Source organism: Schistocerca nitens, chromosome 2 (genome assembly GCF_023898315.1).
Source record: "Schistocerca nitens isolate TAMUIC-IGC-003100 chromosome 2, iqSchNite1.1, whole genome shotgun sequence".
In the NCBI taxonomy this organism is placed as follows: Eukaryota; Metazoa; Arthropoda; class Insecta; order Orthoptera; family Acrididae; genus Schistocerca; species Schistocerca nitens.
Genome location: NC_064615.1, coordinates 672,393,860 through 672,416,483, shown reverse-complemented (window position 1 = coordinate 672,416,483; position 22,624 = coordinate 672,393,860). Strand labels below are relative to the sequence as shown.

General features: G+C 38.6%; 1 protein-coding gene across 5 annotated transcripts in view; it reads left to right on the top strand.

The window, feature by feature from the left end:
• LOC126236789 (nascent polypeptide-associated complex subunit alpha, muscle-specific form) overlaps positions 1-22,624 on the top strand; it is a 153,062-nt gene that overhangs the window by 36,291 nt on the left and 94,147 nt on the right. For 3 of the 5 annotated variants that reach the window (XR_007544984.1, XM_049946371.1, XM_049946372.1), the window contains exons 2-3: positions 3,856-3,999; positions 7,661-7,819. Coding sequence is in view for 4 of the 5 variants with exons in the window: in XM_049946371.1 (XP_049802328.1) it covers positions 3,856-3,999; positions 7,661-7,819 (303 nt within the window). In the remaining variant the exon portion in view is untranslated. Of the gene's footprint in view, positions 1-3,271; positions 3,391-3,450; positions 3,753-3,855; positions 4,000-7,660; positions 7,820-22,624 lie in introns of those variants that run through there. The other 2 variants (XM_049946373.1, XM_049946374.1) reach the window with 2 other exon arrangements.

Sequence of the window (22,624 nt, the reverse complement as noted above, 5' to 3'; positions counted from 1 at the left end):
TGGTGAAATTTGGTGACAATGGGACATAATGAACTCGCCTTACACGACATTCGAACTGCTGACCTATGGTCTTTTTCGCGTGTGTCGACGCGTTGCTGTTTGAAGCGTTGTCGAGTCCGAGGTCGATACCGCAGAGCGTCACACTTTTGCACCATTACAGAGGAAGCTTGCAGGCACCTTTGACACAAATTTCAAACTTCTTCGTCGCAATGGAAGACAATCACAGGGTTTCGAAAATGTGATCCTTTAATTCTGTTGCACAGTGTACGAGGTTTGTCCGGATAATACGTATAAAAGTTGAATAATAACTTTATTTTACAATTATTCAGGTATTACAATATGGTCTCCTTCAGAGTGCTCGCCCTGAGACGCGATACACTTCTGCCAACGCCGTTTCCACTGTTGATAACATTGCTGAGTCTTCAGTTGTGATGTTCAGTTGCTGTATCGTTTCCGCTTTGATGGCTTCCACATCTCCCAAGTGCCGCCCCCGAAGCACCATTTTGCATTTTGGGAACATTAAGAAGTCACACTGGGCTAAATCGGGTGAATAAGGCGGGTGGTCTGTCTCGGTGATTGAGCTTCGGGCCAAAAACTCGCGGACAACGAGCGACGTGTGAGCGGGCGCATTGTCGTGATGAAGGATCCACCTGCCCCCTTTTGCCAACTCCGGTCGAACTCGGGCCACACAAGCTCTGAGACGTGTCAGTTCTACATAACCTTGAGGATAGATGGTAACTATCCCACGATAACCTGCTTTCAAAGTTTCAAGATTCATTATTACGCTAGGGAACTAGGAATCAGCCCCAGACGTATCGCTTCCATAGTGGCCGCAAAGAGAAGATCAAACTAATTACAGAATTTAAGCATTCCCTCGCTCCATATGCGAACGGAACAGGAAGAAACCATAATGCATGTTATAAAGGTAAGTACTGTCTGATTCGCAGGGGTTGAAAGTAGAAGTAGATGGCGGCACCATTACTTTACAAAACCTGTAAATTGTATTCAGATGGAAATTATATCATACTTTGATCAATGAGAGACGAATTCTCATTAGGTTCTTGGTATTCAGTTGGGATACATTATTTATTCTTTGTAAATCTCACCAGAAATTGTTCCCGCTATTATCAGCGTGAATAGGTGTTTGAAGGAAGTTGAGTCGATTCCGTAATCTGGCATACAGAGACAGGATGCAGACGGGCCTGCACAGTCGTCCACATTTATCACTCGATTTGGTCCGAGAAAGCCTCGACGATTTCACCAGGCGTCCAAGGACTACTTCTGCGAATCATTATAACGGCTGTTCGGAGTAAGGCAATCAAGCATTCTGCCAAGTTGATCAAGTTTGAAAACTAATTTCTGTCACCATTCTATCTTGACAAGAAGCATTTACTGAAGAAATTCTCTTTTATGAACCATTAATAACATCGACCAGCCTACTGCTTTTCATGAGACCGGTGTGTTGATCTTCCACAATCTCATGTTAAGTGTGCAGCTAATCTAGCCTTGTTTGTATCTCATTTTCCATTACCTTTTATCTTTTCCATACGGATAACGTATAGAGAGTGGGATGGGGGAAACAGCATTTCTTTCAGTGTGTTAGAGGATGTGTCTGTGTTACTGATAATGTGCTGGAAATTTTGTCCCATCGTATTTAGTTTTTGCTGCAGGTGGCAGTTTTTGCTGCCGGAGTGAGCTCAACTGAATACTTACGTAGTGTCTGAAAAAATCAAATCTGTTGCAACAAGTATTTCCTTCTCATATCGACTGTGACGATTTGTTGTTAGGGGCCTCGGGGTAACGGTTCTCGAGGCAAGGTGCTTTCTCATTTTACAGATGCAGTACACCGTGCTTCTTGTCGTAGTCGTCACTTTTATGTTTCTACTCACAGAGAAGTGAAAATACTCTTATGATTTTTTATAAGTAACAGGTGGCAATCTTGCTTGTATTTTATTGTAGTAAGTGTGTATCAAATTTCTATGTCTGGTTGTGTATATTATTGTAGTAAGTCTGTATCAAATTTCTATGTCTGGTTACGCACGATACATTGCAGTTACCTAAGCCTGAGATTTATTTAAAATATGATACAGTTAAAAGTTTGGTGTTAAAAAAAGTAAAACCCAGTCACAGTATCAATATAGCAGTAGGACGAGTTCTGTGGATAATCTCTGACCTTTTAAAAGTTTGTTGCATTGTTTATGCGTTCCCGTTCTGACAGAGAATATTACTTTAATTTTCTGGCTTTGTATTGTAGATTATTAACAACTGCTGCCCACTATCTGCTGTGATGCATCTTGAATTGCATGCCTTTTTCAGAAAACTGATGATACAATAAGTTTCTCGATGAATCTGGAATATGCCACAATTTTTTTCGCCGGATGGCGACGTTATTGTTTACATGAAAATTTAGTGTTTCCTTTATCTTAGCCTCATTTGTATCTCATTGTCAATTACGCTTTATCAGTCTATATGGATAATACAAAAAGAGCGGGACGGTGGAAAACCATTTTCTTTGACTGTATAAGAGAATGTGCACGTGTGTAGCCACAAAAATCAAATCGCCATACTTGATTTGTATATGTTTCATACTATTTTGAAAAAAAAAGGTCGCGCTGTACATGTATATGACTTGCACTCACTTGTTGGAAATCCAGTGCAAAATGTGCTATGTTTTGTATTGTTTTAAATTTGGCGCGTAACAAAACATTATGAACAGTGTATTTCCGAGCCGAATCACAGGCACCTTGCGAATGGGTAGGCTAAAATTTCATGCAAAGAAACATAATTTTCGGAGGTTTCGGTAATTTCATTTTTATTCCTTGAGCTCGGTTTTTTCTACATAGGCGTAAGTTGCCTATTTCTATCGTCTCTCATTATTTTTATTGTATTAAATCACGCCTTAAGAACTGCATACTAGTCAAATAAAAAGGAACAATTAATGATGTTATAAAGTTTTCTCCGTGCGTATTCGTAAGCTTTACATAAGCCTTACTTTATTTGTGCTAAACATTTTAAATCTGGCTACCGCCTTGTTACGTGGTTAATTCTTAAAAAGGACCACGTGAATTGTAATTATTTGCTTCATGCTACAAATTAATTTTATCGTGTCGGTACTGACAATATTCTCCCTGAATTCTGTCAATATGTCGTTTATAATACGGTCGGCATTTATGACGTATCTGTAACTTATTTGCATTTTGTGTTAATAAATGCCAGCAGATGGCAGTATGTGCCGTGCGTTTTCAGTGAGTACGGTGTATCAACAATAGATGGCGACGAAAATTTTGTCGGCCATCTTTGTTACAGACAGTTTATGATTTCGGGACTTTTGGGAAAGGAAATCCTTGAACTAAAAGTTTCCTGTTTTAACTGGAGATTTTTTTCTGTTAGGTATGTAACCTCTATGTTTTTTTATTAGTCCGTACTGCTCACAACCTGTAGACATAGCGTATATTTACTAGTAATGATTCTCCATGAAGGAACTATAATAGTCACATCGATCTTGATGCAAAGAAAGAACGGAAGGATTCCATTTCACTAGTCTCACAACTAAGCAACTATGTAGAAGAACACGCCGGTTTTATGACAGGTGTTTTAAGATACGTGAAAGAAAAAATAATATGGTTGTCAGAAGACGTAGTATGTATTTTTTAGTGCGGTTGGGGGAAACGTTCCGCGTCGTAATTTGTGCATCACATTGTAAGATATTTCATATTTACGTGACCTTAATTCTTATTGAAGACAATGAATAAGTGAGTATTTGAGATCAGTATACGCAAATAACTGTTTATTGATTCTGTTTTTATTTGCTTTTTTGGCGTTCTCGTTTCACATGTAACGTGTTAAAACTTTCAGGAGCCGTCGGCGACCGAGTGGAGGGCAGTTTTCAACCATCAGATTCACCTTTTTATCCTAGAGCACCGCAACAGCCTGTCTCAGCAGCATACCCAACTCATCCCCAGTTCGATGCTAATTATGGATATTATTCTGTGAACCAGGGTAAGTTTAATTTCAATTGCAAGGAGCAACGCGGTTTGTGTAGCACAGAATATTTTATTACGCTTGTGAATTCGTAATCTTTTTTCGGTTAAACGAAGTAAGACTCCGATTTACAGTTGTTTTGTGGTAGACGATGTTCTGTTATTTTTCTGTTGTACAAAATTGATTACGTATTATTTGAAAGCCCATCGGAGCCGTCCATTGTGACATGTGCAAGCACTGCGAAGCAGTTCTGTACTAAGTACTGCAGATAGCTTTTAACGTACTCGTTAAGAACGTAGTCTATAACTGTAATCCATGTCTGACTTGCCATTCGTCTGTAAAGGCTTTCGCACTTCACACTAAAATGGGTTACATTATTATGGAACTATTACGCCATATGAAAGTGTTCAGGCAAAGCGTCTGTTAAGTTAGATGGAAATAGTGTTAACAACGTATTGCGTAAGTAGAGATTGTTCTCTTTTGTCAGTGTCGTTCGGTCACAAGAAATGTAGTTGTTTTTGTGCAGTGTAGGCTTTGCCCCTGTGTCTTAAAGTACTGCAGTTTGATAGATGCATAAGAATCGTGGATAGTTAGGAGTATTTTCAAAACCCCCAGATCTTGAACCTTTCCTTGTTACCTATAAGTTCCATTAGCAGTATTAGTTCATTGTGGTTCAGTTTTGGTCTCTGTAGAATAAGTTTGAGGGAATGATGTGTTGGTAAACATACCATATGTCTGGAAAAGCACAAAATAGTTTTGTGTTAAACATTGTAGGAATGCTGAGAAAGACTTTAGTCGAATATAGAAGGCAAACATTTTATGGATACTCAACAGTTAGTTAAACTATATTTGTTTATAAACTATATTTGTTTACTTCAAATACTGCGAGTAGGGTCACATTATTTGACAGTTATGGCATAGGTAACTTTTCATACTTTAACATGATTGAAAAATTACAGATGGTAATTCTCTGTAAATCAAATAATTAAGAAATATTGGCTATTTCTAACATTCCATAATAAATATGACTTGATATATGTAAAGCTCACTTTTATTGACAAACAGTTGGCTGTATTTATTTTGAGATTATGTAATTTCATCAGTTGTCAAGGTACACAGAATTTTTATAAGTGTTAATACTGTGTTTAGATAAGGAGCTAATGTAGTGTAGTGTCTTTTTTTTGGGGGGGGGGGAGGTTGTTATATGTATTTATTTACGCACCACTGTAACTGTAATAATGTATTTATTTTTGTTATTTTTGGTTTGCATTAATTACCCACCAAGTGAGAACTGCTGTTACACTTGTAAAACTGGGGCTACATAAGAAGGCTGTAGAGATGTGGTTTGGTATTTCTGCTTCATTTAAAGATATCTCTTCTTTAGTTCCAAATTTTTGCTTCAGCAAGATTATGACAGTTTTTCCCAATGTTGTCAAAGTTTGTCATTTCCTGCTGTGTTCCTGGCAAGAATTAAAACATTAACTGTATACTATTGTGTTCTAGGTGTATTTACTGCAGGAATAAGTGAAATAAGCAGTTTTAGTACTTTGAACTCCTACAATAGTGGGGACAGCAGTAATGTTGTGGAGCATAGTGAAGTTGATGATATTACATTTCCACTTTGACCTTTGGTGCTTATGGTGACTGATCTGTAACATTACCCATGGTATATGTTAGGTTGGAAAGTGATAGTTTGATTGCAAGTTAGCAAAGCCACCAAAAATGTCACAAAAACAAAATTCAGCGAAAGTGCAGTTACGTTGTACCCAGTTCTCTTATGGTGTATGGCAGTTGGTAACTGTGCTGTGAGTAATGGAAAGTGAATGATTGCATTTGTTTCAATATGGAGAATGGTATGAAGACTGTTGTCAGACTGACCTGACCTGCAGCAAAGCATGAGGTTAATATTGACTGTGACAGCTGTGACAGTTTAGGTGTGAGTTGGCAAAGCCAACAAATGTGAATTGAAGAAAGATAAATGTTCTGACAGACTAGCCTGAAGTGAAGTCAGAGGCTTCGGTTAGGTTGTAAAGTGACAATTTTGTTGTGAGTTGGAAAAATCAACAAATCCCAACACAAAAATATGATTACCATAATTGATGTATAGCATAGCCCGAGATGTACATTCGCCACTGCAGTAACCTACTTCTGTCTTTATTCCTGATTTTGCCAAAAATTCCAACATTATGGGAAATTCTAACCTAATGGAATAAAATAACAGCCAACTTCATTTATGAACCATGGGAAATTTTGAATGAGCTTTCTCATCGACTACTGACAACCCGCTCATCTTTCATAATGTTCATTTCCCATCATTCATTGCAGACCAACCAACTGCACAATGCAACAGAAGAGACAGATACAACATGTTGTGGTAATACACTGATCTGGAGCATAGCCCGTCTACTTTAGAATAAATGGTGACAGTTCCATTGTGTGTTAGTGAAACCAATGAATGAATGAATTGTGACAGTAACCTTCCTTTGTTCCCACATCCCATGCCCCAGATCTGCTTGCCCACAAAAAATAAAGCATCTCCTTACACTTTTTGTGAAAAAATAGGTTGTAGGTTTTATGCTGCCATCTCGGGGATTTCGTACACTGTACTGACACAACAGCAGTAATGCTACATACTAAAAACCACTGCAGTAACTTTTTCTCATAGTAGGGTGTGTGATGGCATTCGGTATATTGTATTGAAATTCCCCATTCTTCCTCCTGTGAAACTTGACGGAGAGTTAACACTTAGTTGCAGTGTTTATCACAGATGCAGTCCTTATCACTGATGTGTTTTATTAAATTGCTTATAATATTCATATCAGAAATCGCTGGTAATTGTATAAAACACAGGTTGAAATTTGATGTTGCCCAATGACTTGCAAATTACAAATTGCTTCAACCAAAACGTTATTAATCAGTTGGTTTAACGTGCTAGTTTTAATTTCTCATGCAAGAATTGTCACATTGACTTCTCATACGATTATTGAATCAAGGAATATTATATTAAATTTATTTGTATATTTGATCCGTATGCTCTGCACTTACACAGTGTGCTACAGATGTTGGAAAAAACATATCAGTATTTACATTGGGTATGTTATGGTTTACAATATGTTGCAACACATGCTGTCGTTGGTCTTTATATCCTATATGGATAATTCCTCTTAGCTTCTGAGGCCTTTTCATGTGCCAGTCTCACCTGTTGCCTCCAAATGCTTCCATCATTTGCTACTTCGTGCCAGTTAGTTACTCCCATCCTGTTGAGTGTGGTTTTTTTAAGTTCATTTAGCCATTATTCCTGGATCTCCTAGTTTGTATTTTACCAAATGATTTCTCCTTGAATATTCTTGAAACCACCTGATCCTCTTTCATTCTCATCAGATGGCTTGCCCATAATCATGTGGAAATATTAGGATAAGAATGAATTAATAACTTGCATTATGTATAATGCAAACATTTTCACAGTTACTGGCAGAAAAGACTAACTAATTTGTTATAAATTATTAAATTTATATTGTGCTGAACTTCAATATATAGAAATAGCATGTAAAACTGTAACAGTATTCATACTGTGTAGGATAATTTGGAAATTTGTTTCTGTATGAAGATGAAGAACAAGTGTAATAGACAAATATATTGTGGTTTGATCAGTGTTTTTATGACATTATCACCATTACAGAAAGCCCATCTCAGTTTGGAGACAGCTATGCAGCAGCAGTAAATCCATACCAAGCAGCGGCTCCCCACCATGGAATGAGTTACAACAACCCACAGCAGTCCCTTTATGGCTCGGCGCTGTCGCCTGCCGCCAGCGCTCATTATGGCTCCTCCAACCATGGTCAGTCAATTTGTTCTTTCTACATATGTTAATAATTTTATGTGTAATGTGTACGGTTAAATGTTAATTTTTTTCCTCACATTGTGTTCCACCTTAAGAGCACTATTCATCATATTTATTACTGGCATTTATATGTGGAGTCAAATCTTTATGGACTAAAGAAATAAGTCAGTGTAAAATGTAGATGAGGAATTAACAGTGTTCGTAAACATTTTCAGAATGCCTGAGGTTAGATGAGAATATTGGAAAAGACAATAATTACTCCTAAAAACACGGATTGGAATATAAAGGACAATTTTATGGTATTGATGAATGAAACTAAGTTGACACTAGGAAGTCTTAATTTCTGAGTGGCTCTCGTTTTTTGTGTTGTGTTATCCATAAAGTGGATCCTGAATTACTCCCATGGGCATTCTCTTGTGTTGGAACTTATTTCAAGAAATGTGTGGCTTGTAGTTAGAAGAATATAATTGCAGCTACTGTAGTTGGTATAGTAATTGAAATGAATGGTTGAGACTCACTTTTTTAACTAGATTCAGACATGACCGTTAAAGAACAGAGGGTCTTGTATAGTCTTGGTTAACAGAAGTTGCCAAATCTTCCACAACATAAAATCTGTCTTATACAGTCTTGCCACACATGTATAATGCATCTTCTGTGTGGTAATCACTCACAGTACACTGAAAACTTTGCATGGGCAGATAATACTGCCCTCCATAGTCTGCATATATAGCCTGATGAAAAGTATCCAATCATACCTGTGTAATGCAGAATTGATCACTAGATGTCACAAGAGGCAGGCCTGCCAATATACCAGGAATGGGGAGTACACAGTGATTGTGTGTAGGGAGTTAAAAAGAATGGGGTACAATGTCCGAGCAGCTCCTCGTAAACCATATTTTACGTCATCAGTGCTAAGTGAGTCTTCAGATTGTATAAAAAGTGACATCACTGAACAGTAGATGACTGGAAACAAGTGGTTTGGAGTGACAAATCATACTATACTCTTTGGCAGTCCAGTGGCCTTACATTTGGTGAATGCCTGGAGATCATGATCTGTCATTGTGGGTAGTGCCAACTGTGGAGTATTGAGAAAATGGGGTTTCACAATGTGGCTTTTCCGTTGTTAGGGTATGGTCCTCTTATTGTACTTAATGCATTCCAATCAGGCCACAGTGACTCCTGCAGTCCCCAAGGCATAGTAAACTTTTCAACTTCTTTGTGTGGCTCCTGCTTATAAGACAAAGGGGAAAGCAGGTAAATGTTTCTTTAAAGCTAGTACCACCATTGGACTGTCGTTTATTTCCAGTGTTACATTTACACGTACACAATCATGATTTTGGATTCAAAGTGTCATTATCAAGTGTTTTAAGTGTTATAAATTGCCTAAGCTGGCATATTGTTGTACTATAACACTTAAAATACTTGATACTTTGAAGCCAAAATCATGATTGTGTAAGTGTAAATGTAACATTAGAAATAAACAGCAGTCTAATGGCGGTACTGACTTTAAAGAAATATATTATTACTGTGGCCCTGCACTATGAAAAAAAATATTAAAGGTAAGTGTTTGTTTCAAAACTAGTGTCATCGATTTTTAAACTATCACTGTCAATTTTCGATCAAAACTAGTGTCATCGATTTTTAAACTATCACTGTCAGTTTTCGAATCAGATTCTTCAAACAGCCCCAAAATTTCTCCATCAGTTAAACTTTCCCCATTTTACAACAAGCTTTTATAATCAAGACAATTATGGAAGCACACTGCAACAATGACTATTGGAACTCATTACGCCTGTAATATGTTTTTTGACTCACACAGCACTTTATGGAAGCAGGCTCTCTGAAGTACTAAAAGAGTGAACAAGTGATTTCAAGCCGTCGCTGCTCAGAAATAATGCATTATGAAGTAACAATTGGGAAAGCTGCTCTCAGAAATTCATGGGAGTGCTTACTGTAAGTGAAATCACAATGTGCTCGCAATTCTTAGGGGCAGCCAGTGGAATGTGTTAAGAAAATGCTAAATGCAGAGAGGTATTAACACATTTTACAGCATTGTGACTGCATGCAGTAGAGGAAGAGTTTGAATATTATGGTTGTCTGTCAGTGTGACTGAGGCAATAGTTTGTTGACAGTAACATTCGTGAAAAGGACTGGCCTGCCCCGAGTCCCAATCTGAAAACAATGGAATGTCTTTGGGATGAGTTAGAATGTTGACTTCATTCCAGACCCCAACTTGTGATATCACTACCTTTTCTGGTTTCACAGCATGATGAAAAATGCCCTGCCATTCCTCCAGACACATTTGGACACCTCATCAAAAGTGTCCCCAGAAGTGTTGACGCTGTCATAAAGGTGAAGGTTGGTCACACCCCACATTAATATCTGCCTGTAGGTGTCCTCCCCCCTCTCCCCCAATGAATCGTGGATCTTGCTGCCAGTGGGATTGCTTGCATGCCTCAGCGATACAGGTAGCCAGCCAAAGGTACAGTCACAACTGGCAACTGGGGGGGGGGGGGGGGGGCTGTTGAGCATCAACCAAAATGGCTTTGCTGTGCTGCAAAGCAGGAGGAGACTGCAGCCCTAATTATTCACAGGGGCATGCAGTTCTACTGTATGTTGAAAGGATGATGGTGTCCTCTTGGGTCCCTCTTTCGGATCTCCAGGTGAGACTACTCTGGAAGGTGTCGTCATCAAACAAAACTGGCAGTCTACAGATCAAAGTTTGGAATGTTAGATCCCGCATCCCACTTTGGAGGATGTCATCATCAGGAGAAACAAAATCTGCCCTTCTACGGTTCGGAGTGTGGAATGTTAGATCCCTAAATCGGGTAGGTAGGTTAGAAAAATTAAAAAGGAAAATGGATCGGATGAAGTTAGGTATAGTGAGAATTAGTGAAGTTTGGTGGCAGGAGAGACAGGACTTCTGGTCAGTTGAATACAGGCTTATAAATACAAAATCAAATAGGGGTAATGCAGGAGTAGGTTTAACAATGAATAAGAAAACACAAATGCAGGTAAGCTATTATGAACTGCATAGTGAATGCATTATTGTAGCCAAGATAGTTGAGATAAAAGAAATGATTCAGACAATTCAGGAAGACGAAAATTTAAGTCATTGGGGGCTGGAATTCGATTGTAGGGAAAGGAAGAGGAGGAGAAAAATAGTAGGTGAATATGGACTGGGAGAAAGGAATGAAAGAGGAAGCCATGTGATAGAGTTCTGCACAGAGCATAATTTAATCATCGCTAATGCATTTTAAGAATCATAGGAAGAGGTTATTGTGGAACAGATCTTGAGACACCTGAAGGTTTCAGATTGATTATATAATTTGTAAGACACAGATTTAGGAACCTGGTTTTAAATTGCAAAACATTTCCAGGGGCAGATGTGGTCTCTGGCCATAGTTTATTGGTTATGAACTGTAGATTAAAACTGAAGAAACTGGAAAAAGGTAGGAAATCAAGGAAATGGTGCCTGGGTAAGACGAAAAAACCAGAGGTTAGTGAGAGTTTCAGAGGGAGCATTAGACAAAGATTAGACTAGAACAAGGGAAAGAAATACAGTAGATGATGAAAGGTTAGATTTAAGAAATGTAATAGTGAAGGCAGTGGAGGTTCAAACAGGTAAAAAGAGAAGACCTAGTACAAATCTTTGGATAACATAAGAGTTATTGAAGTAAATTGTTGAAAAGAGAAAACATAAAAATGCATCAAATTAAGCAGGTGAAATGGAACACAAATGCTTAAAAAATCAGATTGACAGAAAGTGAAAAATTGCTAAGCAGGGATGGCTAGAAGACAGATGTAAGGATTTAGGAACATATTTCATTAGGGGATAGACAGATACTTTCTACAGAAGAATTAAAGAGTCCTTTAGTGAAACGTGAAGCAGCTGTATGAACGTAAAGAATTCATTTGGGAAACCAGTCCTAAGCAAAGAAGGAAAAACTGAAAGGTGGAAGGAGTTTGTAGAGGCTATTTACAAGGGAGGTAAACTTCAAGGCAATAGTAAGGAAAGGAAAGTGGACGTAGATGAAGATGAGATGGTGGATACATTTCTGGCGAGAATAATTTAATAGAGTCTACAGATCTAAGTCAAAACAAGGCTCCCCGAGTAGACAATATTCTGTCAGAACTACTGATAGCCTTGGGAGAGCCAACCATGACAAAACTCTTCCATATGGTGTCCAAGATGAATGAGTCAGGTGAAATACTCTCACTCCACGAAGACTGTAATAATCTCAATTCCAAAGAAACCAGATGCTGACAGGTGCAACAATTGTCAAACTACCTGTTAAATAGTCATGATTGCAAAATACTAATATGAATTCTTCACAGGAGAATGGAAAAACTGATAGAAGCCAACCTCATGGAAGATTAGTTTGGATTCTAGAGAAATATAGGAACACATGAGGCAGAACTGACCTTATGTCGTATCGTAGAAGATAGGTTAAGGAAAGGCAAACCTGCATTTTTAGACTTAGAGAAAGCTTTTGACAATGTTGACTGGAATACTTTCTTTCAAATTCTGAAGGTAAAATATAGGGACCAGATGGCTGTTTACAATTTGTGCACAGAAACAAGATGGCAGTAGTGGAAATGGAAGTGCCGTGTGGCTACCCCCACCCCCCCGCCGGTCGGGTAGACCATTCGTCTGGTGCAAGTTTTTCTATTATGCCACTTTGCCAATTTGTGTGTCGATGGGGATGAAAGGATGATGATACGGACGCCAATTTGTGTGTCGATGGGGATGAAAGGATGATGATACGGACAACATAATACCCAGTCCCTGAGTGGAGAAAATCTCCGACCCAGCCGGGAATCGAACCCAGGCTGTTAGGTATGACATTCCGTCGTGCTGACCACTCAGCTCTCAGGGGCGGACACGGCAGTAATAAGAGTTGAGGGGTATGAAAGGGAAGCAATGTTTGAGAATGGAGTGAGACAGGGCTGTAATATGTCCCTGATGTTAGTCAACCTGTACATTGAACGTGCAGTAAAAGAAACTGAAGAAGAATTTTGATTAGAAATTGAAGTTCAAGGAAAAGAAATATAAACTTTGAGGTTTGCCAATGACGAGGGAATGGACAGTGTCTTGAAAAGTGGTATGAAATGAACATCAACAAAAGTAAACCAAGGATAATGGAATGTAGCATAATTAAATCAAGTGATGCTGAGAGAGTTAGATTGGGAAATGAGACACTTAAAATAGTAGACAAGTTCTGCTATTTGGGCAGCAAAATAACTGATGATGGTTGAAGTAGAGAGAATATAAAATGTAGACTGGCAATGGCAAGGAAAGCATTTCTGAAGAAGAGAAATTTGTTAACATCAAATATAGGTTTAAGTCTTGGAAAGACTTTTCTAAAACTATTTGTGTGGAGTGTCGCCATGTATGGAAGTGAAGCATTTACGATAAACAGTATAGACATAAAGAGAATAGAAATGTTCAATATGTGGTGCTACAAAAGAACATTGAAAATTTGATAGGTAGATCCTGTAATGAGAAGGTATGAAATAGAAATTGGGAGACAAGAAATGTGTGGCACAACTTGAAGGGATCACCAACATTCTGAGACATCAAGGGATCACCAACTTAGTACTTTAGGGAACTGTAGGAGGCAAAATTCATAGAGGGAGAACAAGAGACGAATGCAGTAAGCAGATTCAGAAGGATATGCCCTTGTTACAACATACTGCCCCAGTCAAAGTCAATACACGCATCCTAATTTTAGACTGTCTTTCATTGTGCCTATGATAGCAGTCTTATTTTAGACAAGTCTTAACTGAAACTACTACGCACTTTTGGGTACACTAACCAACTGTTTGCTGGTATGAATGGCCACCTCCGAACAGTGGCAGAGCACAAATTCAACCAGTCTGCAGCAGATCTTTTGCTCAGCAAAGTGCGGTTGACTTTGGTACTAAATTAAAAGGAGTGCCATCTGGATCTTCCCTCTTTCACAGGGTAAAAATACTCCTGCAATACATTCTTCAGTCATTCAATCTTCTTGGCCTCTTATTTCAACAGTTATTGTCTGGTAGCTTTCTGTGCCCTTATTCCCATCTGTTTACTAATCTGTCATCCACACTACAGTCATGTTAGTAGTAGTGGTCTATTGTTCAAAATGTTTTCCAGTGTACAGCATGGAGCAACTCCTGGATGAAGTTAAATGTATAGATAACTTGTTTGTAGCAAACACACCATGATTTCACACCATTCAACGTGTTTGCATTTTTAAACCACAAGCTTAATCAGTAGGCTCCAAAAATAAGGAGAAATCGTTCAGCCAACATTTTACAAGACATGTAATCAAAGAGTTCTGTACAAAGTTAATTATGTGCATAGATGACAGTGGTGGTGGTGGTGGTGGTGGCAGTGGCAGTGACAACGGCTATTATTATTATTCTTCACTTTCTCAGACGTTAAGTCTGGTTAAAAATGAAAAGTGACGCGGACCTTGATCAGGCGTCACTTCCTTTTAACTGCATGGTATGTGTTATATTGCATTTAGGAACTTTCGGGTAATTGAACATGTATCAATAATTACTGATTTCTGTAGTTGTATATATACGTTTGGATGTAGCTCTATTGCATTGATGTACTGGTGGATATTGTGTGGTATGAATCCTGTAGTTGATAGTATAATTGGTATGATGTCAACTTTATCCTGATGCCACATGTCTTTGACTTCCTCAGCCAGTTGGATGTATTTTTCAATTTTTTCTCCTGTTTTCTTTTGTATATTTGTTGTATTGGGTATGGATATTTCGATTAGTTGTGTTAATTTCTTCTTTTTATTGGTGAGTATGATGTCAGGTTTGTTATGTGGCGTTGTTTTATCTGTTATAATGGTTCTGTTCCAGTATAATTTGTATTCATCATTCTCCAGTACATTTTTGTGGTGCATACTTGTATGTAGGAACTTGTTGTTTTAAAAGTTTATGTTGTAAGGCGAGCTGTTGATGTATTATTTTTGCGACATTGTCATGTCTTCTGGGGTATTCTGTATTTGCTAGTATTGTACATCCGCTTGTGATGTGATCTACTGTTTCTATTTGTTGTTTACAAAGTCTGCATTTATCTGTTGTGGTATCGGGATCTTTAATAATATGCTTGCTGTAATACCTGGTGTTTATTGTTTGATCCTGTATTGCAATCATGAATCCTTCTGTCTCACTGTATATATTGCCTTTTCTTAGCCATGTGTTGGATGCGTCTTGATCGATGTGTGGCTGTGTTAGATGATACGGGTGCTTGCCATGAAGTGTTTTCTTTTTCCAATTTACTTTCTTCGTATCTGTTGATGTTATGTGGTCTAACGGGTTGTAGAGGTGGTTATGAAATTGTAGTGGTGTAGCCGATGTATTTATATGAGTGATTGCTTTGTGTATTTTGCTAGTTTCTGCTCGTTCTATAAAGAATTTTCTTAAATTGTCTACCTGTCCATAATGTAGGTTTTTTATATCGATAAATCCCCTTCCTCCTTCCTTTCTGCTTAATGTGAATCTTTCTGTTGCTGAATGTATGTGATGTATTCTATATTTATGGCATTGTGATCGTGTAAGTGTATTGAGTGCTTCTAGGTCTGTGTTACTCCATTTCACTACTCCAAATGAGTAGGTCAATATTGGTATGGCATAAGTATTTATAGCTTTGGTCTTGTTTCTTGCTGTCAATTCTGTTTTCAGTATTTTTGTTAGTCTTTGTCTATATTTTTCTTTTAGTTCTTCTTTAATATTTGTATTATCTATTCCTATTTTTTGTCTGTATCCTAGATATTTATAGGCATCCGTTTTTTCCATCGCTTCTATGCAGTCGCTGTGGTTATCCAATATGTAATCTTCTTGTTTAGTGTGTTTTCCCTTGACTATGCTATTTTTCTTACATTTGTCTGTTCCAAACGCCATACTTATATCATTGCTGAATACTTCTGTTATCTTTAGTAATTGGTTGAGTTGTTGATTTGTTGCTGCCAGTAGTTTTAGATCATCCATGTATAGCAAATGTGTGATTTTGTGTGGGTATGTTCCAGTAATATTGTATCCATAATTTGTATTATTTAGCATGTTGGATAGTGGGTTCAGAGCAAGGCAGAACCAGAAAGGACTTAATGAGTCTCCTTGGTATATTCCACGCTTAATCTGTATTGGCTGTGATGTGATATTATCTGAATTTGTTTGGATATTAAGTGTGGTTTTCCAGTTTTTCATTACTATGTTTAGGAACTGTATCAATTTAGGATCTACTTTGTATATTTCCAATATTTGTAGTAACCATGAGTGGGGTACAATATCAAAAGCTTTTTGGTAATCAATGTATGCGTAGTGTAGAGACCTTTGTTTAGTTTTAGCTTGATATGTCACCTCTGCATCTATTATCAGTTGCTCTTTACATCCTCGCGCTCCTTTGCAGCAGCCTTTTTGTTCTTCATTTATAATTTTGTTCTGTGTTGTATGTGTCATTAATTTCTGTGTAATGACTGAAGTTAATATTTTGTAGATTGTTGGTAGGCATGTTATGGGGCGATATTTAGCTGGGTTTGCTGTGTCTGCTTGATCTTTAGGTTTCAGATAAGTTATTCCATGTGTAAGTGTATCAGGGAATATGTATGGGTCTGCAATGTAACTGTTAAATAAGTTAGTTAGATGTGAATGTGTTGAGGTGAACTTCTTTAGCCAGAAATTTGCTATTTTATCATTTCCAGGGGCTTTCCAATTGTGCGTAGAATTAATTGCTCGGGTGACTTCATGTTGCAAAATTATCACTTCAGGCATTTGTGGTATCATCTTGTATGTATCTGTTTCTGCTTGTATCCACCGTGCATGCCTGTTATGTTGTACCGGGTTTGACCATATGCTGCTCCAGAAGTGTTCCATGTCTCTTATGTTTGGTGGATTGTCTATTTTTATGTGTGTGTTATCTATTGTTTGGTAAAATTTCTTTTGGTTTGTGTTGAATGTTTGGTTTTGTTTCCTTCTATTTTCACTTTTTTTGTATCTTCTAAGTCGTTTTGCCAAAGCTTGTAATTTTTGCTTCTTTTCATCTAATTGCTCTATTGCTTCTTGTTGTGAGATTTTACCTAACCTTTTTCGTTTTTTGTCTGATATTTCATTTCTTATAAATTGTGTTAACTGTCCGATGTCTTTTCTCAGTTTTTCTATTCTGATCTGTAGCCTGTGTTGCCATGCTGGTTTTGTGGGTTTCTTCTGTGTGTTGGTTGGTTCTGATATCTGCCTAGTGTGTATATTTAGTGTAGTGAGTGCTCCTACATAAACCAGTAGTTGTAACTCTTCCATAGTTGTGTATTCATTTATTTTGTTGTGTATGATTGTGTTGATAGTTTTTATTGTTGTTTCGACTTGTGGGCTATTTGGTGGTCTATGCAAGAATGGTCTAATGTCTGTATTTGTGTCTTTGTATTCTATATATGTCAACTGAAATTTTTCTTCTATATCTAACATGTGTGTCACTTTGTGTTCTATTTGTGCTTGTGCTGGTGGCTGTCTTAAAATTTCATTTTCCTCTGATTGTTTAATTGATGCGTGTTGTTCTTTGTTTGTTTGCTCTGGGATGTTTGAGTCCATTACTGTATTTTCTTCTTCTTCTAATTGCACATTATTTTGTTCTAGTATTTGTTGTACTTGTTGTTTGATGTTTTCTAATTCTGACTGGGGTATCCTGTTATTTTTTATTACTACACGAATCTGATCAGCTAGACGTTGTTCTGTTAAAAATTTTAATTCTGGGTATCTGGTAATAAATGTTGTGTATACTTGTGATCTGTATCCAGTTGTGTTGGTTCCTAGGTTTGTTGCTTGGTAATAACAGAACATGAGGTGTCGATTAACTTCATCTGACCATCTCATCCTCTGTCTTTGTTTTCCTTCTAGGGTGGTTGCAGGAAGCATATCCTGCAAAACACCTCTATTTGGATTTAAATCATTTTCCAGTTGGCTAGCAGTGTCATTACCATTGTGGGCGGGCATAGGGTTCAAGCGCCGTCCCCGACCATGACGGCGCTTGTCCGAGGCTTCTTTAGTTCTGTCCTGAACCAAGTAATCACACTAAAAGGGGGGTTAGCCCTATTAGTGGTTTGTTCTTTTCGTCGCCTTTTACGACTGGCAGAACATACCGGAGGCCTATTCTTTTCCCGGGCCTCCACGGGGTTTATTATTATTATTATTATTATTATTATTATTATTATTATTATTATTATTATTATTGGTAGAAAATCCTGAGAAATTTTGGTCTTATATAAAAGTGATGGGTGGATCAAAACAAAATGTCCAGACTTTCTGTGACCAAAATGGTACTGAAACAGAGGATGACAGACTAAAGGCCAAAATACTAAATGTCTTTTTCCAAAGCTGTTTCACAGAGAAAGACTGCATTGTAGTTCCCTCTCTAGATTGTCGCACAGGTGACAAAATGGTAGATATCGAAATAGACGACAGAGGGATAGAGAAACAATTAAAATCGCTCAAAAGAGGAAAGGCCGCTGGACCTGATGGGATACCAGTTCGATTTTACACAGAGTATGCGCAAGGAACTTGCCCCCCTTCTTGCAGCTGTGTACCGTAGGTCTCTAGAAGAGTGTAGCGTTCCAAAGGATTGGAAAAGGGCACAGGTCATTCCCATTTTCAAGAAGGGACGTTGAACAGATGTGCAGAACTATAGACCTATATCTTTAACGTCGATCAGTTGTAGAATTTTGGAACACGTATTGTGTTCGAGTATAATGACTTTTCTGGAGACTAGAAATCTACTCTGTAGGAATCAGCATGGGTTTCGAAAAAGACGGTCATGTGAAACCCAGCTCGCGCTATTCGTCCACGAGACTCAGAGGGCCATAGACACGGGTTCACAGGTAGATGCCGTGTTTCTTGACTTCCGCAAGGCGTTCGATACAGTTCCCCACAGTCGTTTAATGAACAAAGTAAGAGCATATGGACTATCAGACCAATTGTGTGATTGGATTGAGGAGTTCCTAGATAACAGGACGCAGCATGTCATTCTCAATGGAGAGAAGTCTTCCGAAGTGAGAGTGTTTTCGGGTGTGCCGCAGGGGAGTGTCATAGGACCGTTGCTATTCACAATATACATAAATGACCTGGTGGATGACATCGGAAGTTCACTGAGGCTTTTTGCAGATGATGCTGTGGTGTATCGAGAGGTTGTAACAATGGAAAATTGTACTGAAATGCAGGAGGATCTGCAGCGAATTGACGCATGGTGCAGGGAATGGCAATTGAATCTCAATGTAGACAAGTGTAATGTGCTGCGAACACAGAAAGATAGATCCTTTATCATTTAGCTACAATATAGCAGGTCAGCAACCGGAAGCAGTTAATACCATAAATTATCTGGGAGTATGCATTAGGAGTGATTTAAAATGGAATGATCATATAATGTTGATCGTCGGTAAAGCAGATGCCAGACTGAGATTCATTGGAAGAATCCTAAGGAAATGCAATCCGAAAACAAAGGAAGTAGGTTACAGTACACTTGCTCACCCACTGCTTGAATATTGCTCAGCAGTGTGGGATCTGTACCAGATGGGTTGATAGAAGAGATAGAGAAGATCCAACGGAGAGCAGTGCGCCTCGTTACAGGATCATTTAGTAATCGCGAAAGCGTTTCGGAGATGATAGATAAACTCCAGTGGAAGACTTCCTGCAGGAGAGACGCTCAGTAGCTCGGTGTATGGGCTTTTGTTGAAGTTTCGAGAATACACCTTCACCGAGAAGTCAGGCAGTATATTGCTCCCTCGTACGTATATCTCGCAAAGAGACCACGAGGATAAAATCAGAGAGATTAGAGCCCACACAGAGGCATACCGACAGTCTTTCTTTCCATGAACAGTACGAGACTGGAATAGAAGGGAGAACCGATAGAGGTACTCAAAGTACCCTCCGCCACACACCGTCAGGTGGCTTGCGGAGTATGGATGTAGATGCAGATGTAGATTATGTGTGACGATAATGATGGTAGTAGCGATAATTTCTTGTGGTTCAGCGGACTACTGCACCATTTCCCCTGATATCAAACAGGGCAAAGTGGAATCACAGTTTAACATGGAGTTCGAACACTGTTGTTTCTAGTGACTCTTCACATCATTGACAGGTGAATGCTAGGTTAAAACAAAGAGTGAAAATTCTGTGGTCTGGCCTCTTGGTTCCCAGGCATGCACTTTACCACGAAGACCAAAATGTATATATGAAGTTCATTTATAGGTTTTAACGAGTGAGTCAAGTTAGCAGCATAACAGGTTAACACATGAGGAATGAAAAGCATGAAGCCTGGAGTGTGAACCAATCCCAGCACAGCAGTTGCTGTCATTCATGATGTCAAATCTGCCGTGTTACCGGTTTTGTTCGGAGTGAACATAAACAACATACATCGTGTGTCTTTCTGCCGTGTGCTTGCGTTGAACTTTGCTTTGTGTTGCTGTGGTTTAGTGTGGTGTGCGTACTGTAAGACCTTCAGTACACACACCATCAGATTATTTGTCTTGTCGCTCTAAAGAAGTAGGCAAGTGTCAGCAATATGTCTCGTGGTCTTATCGTGGCGTGTTTATCTTCTGCCGTTAGGTCAGATGATAGAAATGCCACTTGCACGCTTAGAGTAGCAGATTGACGGTGACCAACTTTAAACAGAACTTGCTTAATTTTCACCCACATTTATTAAAATAATAACGAGCATAAAAATTACTTAACTTGGTTCTGGATGCTATTTACAGTTGAAAATCTGAAGTTCCTTTGGTATTGGTACGTTAATCTTATTCTCACATATCTCTCTGATACTTGACAAAAGTGTCTATACATTTATCTTCATGGCTATGTACAGGAATATGGTAATCTTATTAGTCGCAGACTGAAACTTGACTATAGACTTGTACAGACAAATGTAGTACTCGTAGAGACTAATGCAGTCTGGCACAGACTAGTTCAGACAAATGCAGACTGGCCAATTGGAGGTCTGTACACTCATTATAATACCTCGCGTGTTCATGTATCACTGCGCGAGTGCGATCCGCGAGGAGAAAAGGTTCTTCGTTAGCAGCAATCTCATTGGCTGCGTTGCATATTAATACGCAGATCGGCGGAAGCAGAATTTGGTTCATCTCTATGGCAGCGCCATCTCGTAGTGCGAAGGCAGACGAGCGCTGCACCTGCGCTGTTGTGCTTAGCGGGGCGCGCTCTAGTGGGAAAGTTGAGTACGTGCTGACTACGCGGAACTAAGTACACAACATTTAGAAAATTCTGATACTCGGAGAAAAAAAAGAAAAAAAAACCTTTGTTCGGAGAACTATTGAATTTTACAAGCAAGAGAGAGAATGCGCAACTATTCATGGACAGCCATCTGTTTTCGCCCATAAATTTGTGGAACAAACATCAAAAGCTCTTGGAATTAGTGCAGTTGTAAGAAAGGGAATGTTATTGCAAAAATTAGAAGATGTAGACGTGAGCCATAATGATTCCGAGCCATCTGGATCATATAATATACTTTTAGCGCCTCCTGGAAAGAAGGAAAAGCGTCGTCACCATGTCACCAACTTAGATTCTTTAAAATGTCACTAAAATTGTGCTGAAAAGTATGGATTTCTGTTGCAGTGTACTAGAAAAACACAAAGTCCTATTAGAAAAGTGGCATATTGTTACGGCTCGAAGCATATTCTTGCACAAGCTTGTGGTTGGTTAGTTGGTTGTTTGGGGGAAGAGACCAAACAGCGAGGTTATCGGTCTCATAGGGTTAGGGAAGGATGGGGAAGGAAGTCGGCCGTGCCCTTTCAAAGGAACCATCCCAGCATTTGCCTGGAGCGATTTAGGGAAATCACGGAAAACCTAAATCAGGATGGCCGGACGCGGGATTGAACCGTCGTCCTTCCGAATGCGAGCACAAGCTTGTGGATAAAGGCATTCATTCAATTTGTATTTGTGAGATGACCATGAAGGCGGTTTTGGTGCTGATTCCGATTACAGTGACAGTGAGGAGCTAGATGGAATTGTGCCATTGTCGCCATAAAATGATGAGTCGAGAGCTAGGAATATTGGTTGTTTATTGCATTATTGTCATTGTAGGACATAGAGTGGGAAGTTACAATCTTGATTATTACTTACTTTATAAACTATGTACCATACTGTTTTCGAGTTATCAGTCCTCATCAAATGCTTATTTTCTGTATTTCTTTGCTCTCTTATCAAAAGCGTCTGCTTCATTATGATTATATATATTATTATGCAGTTGTTTATTTGCTGTCATTGTGGTAGCAAGTCAAAAGTGATTTCTTATGTATACTGTCATTGCTCAATAGCTTACATTTACGAGATGTAACAGAAAACAGTATCATCTGCTATGTGTATAGAGGCTGCTGTTGCAACATCGCTATTGCAGTGTACCTTGCAGTGTAACTTGACATATTGTGAATTGTCAAGTGCAATGTTTTGCTGGTGCAGGTGTATACTTGTACCTATTCCTAAGAAAGCATAAGTCTTAACAGAGAAACAGCCTGGTGGGCAACAAATGGCAGAAAAATATTTTTTGTTTGTGATATAATTACAAATTGATAATTTTTAGATCTTTTTTTTTCTTCACTGGTACTTTGAATTCTTACTTCTTGTCAAGTTTCATGATTCCTTCCTATAGGTTTTGATGACTGATACTAAATGACCAAATAAGATACCTATCCACTCCCTGCACTGATGAAGCATGTAGCATACAATAGAACTGAGAAAGTTAGCAGCACGTTGTAAAATGAATAACACTCTTTAAGACGCACACAAAAAGGCAGCTACAGT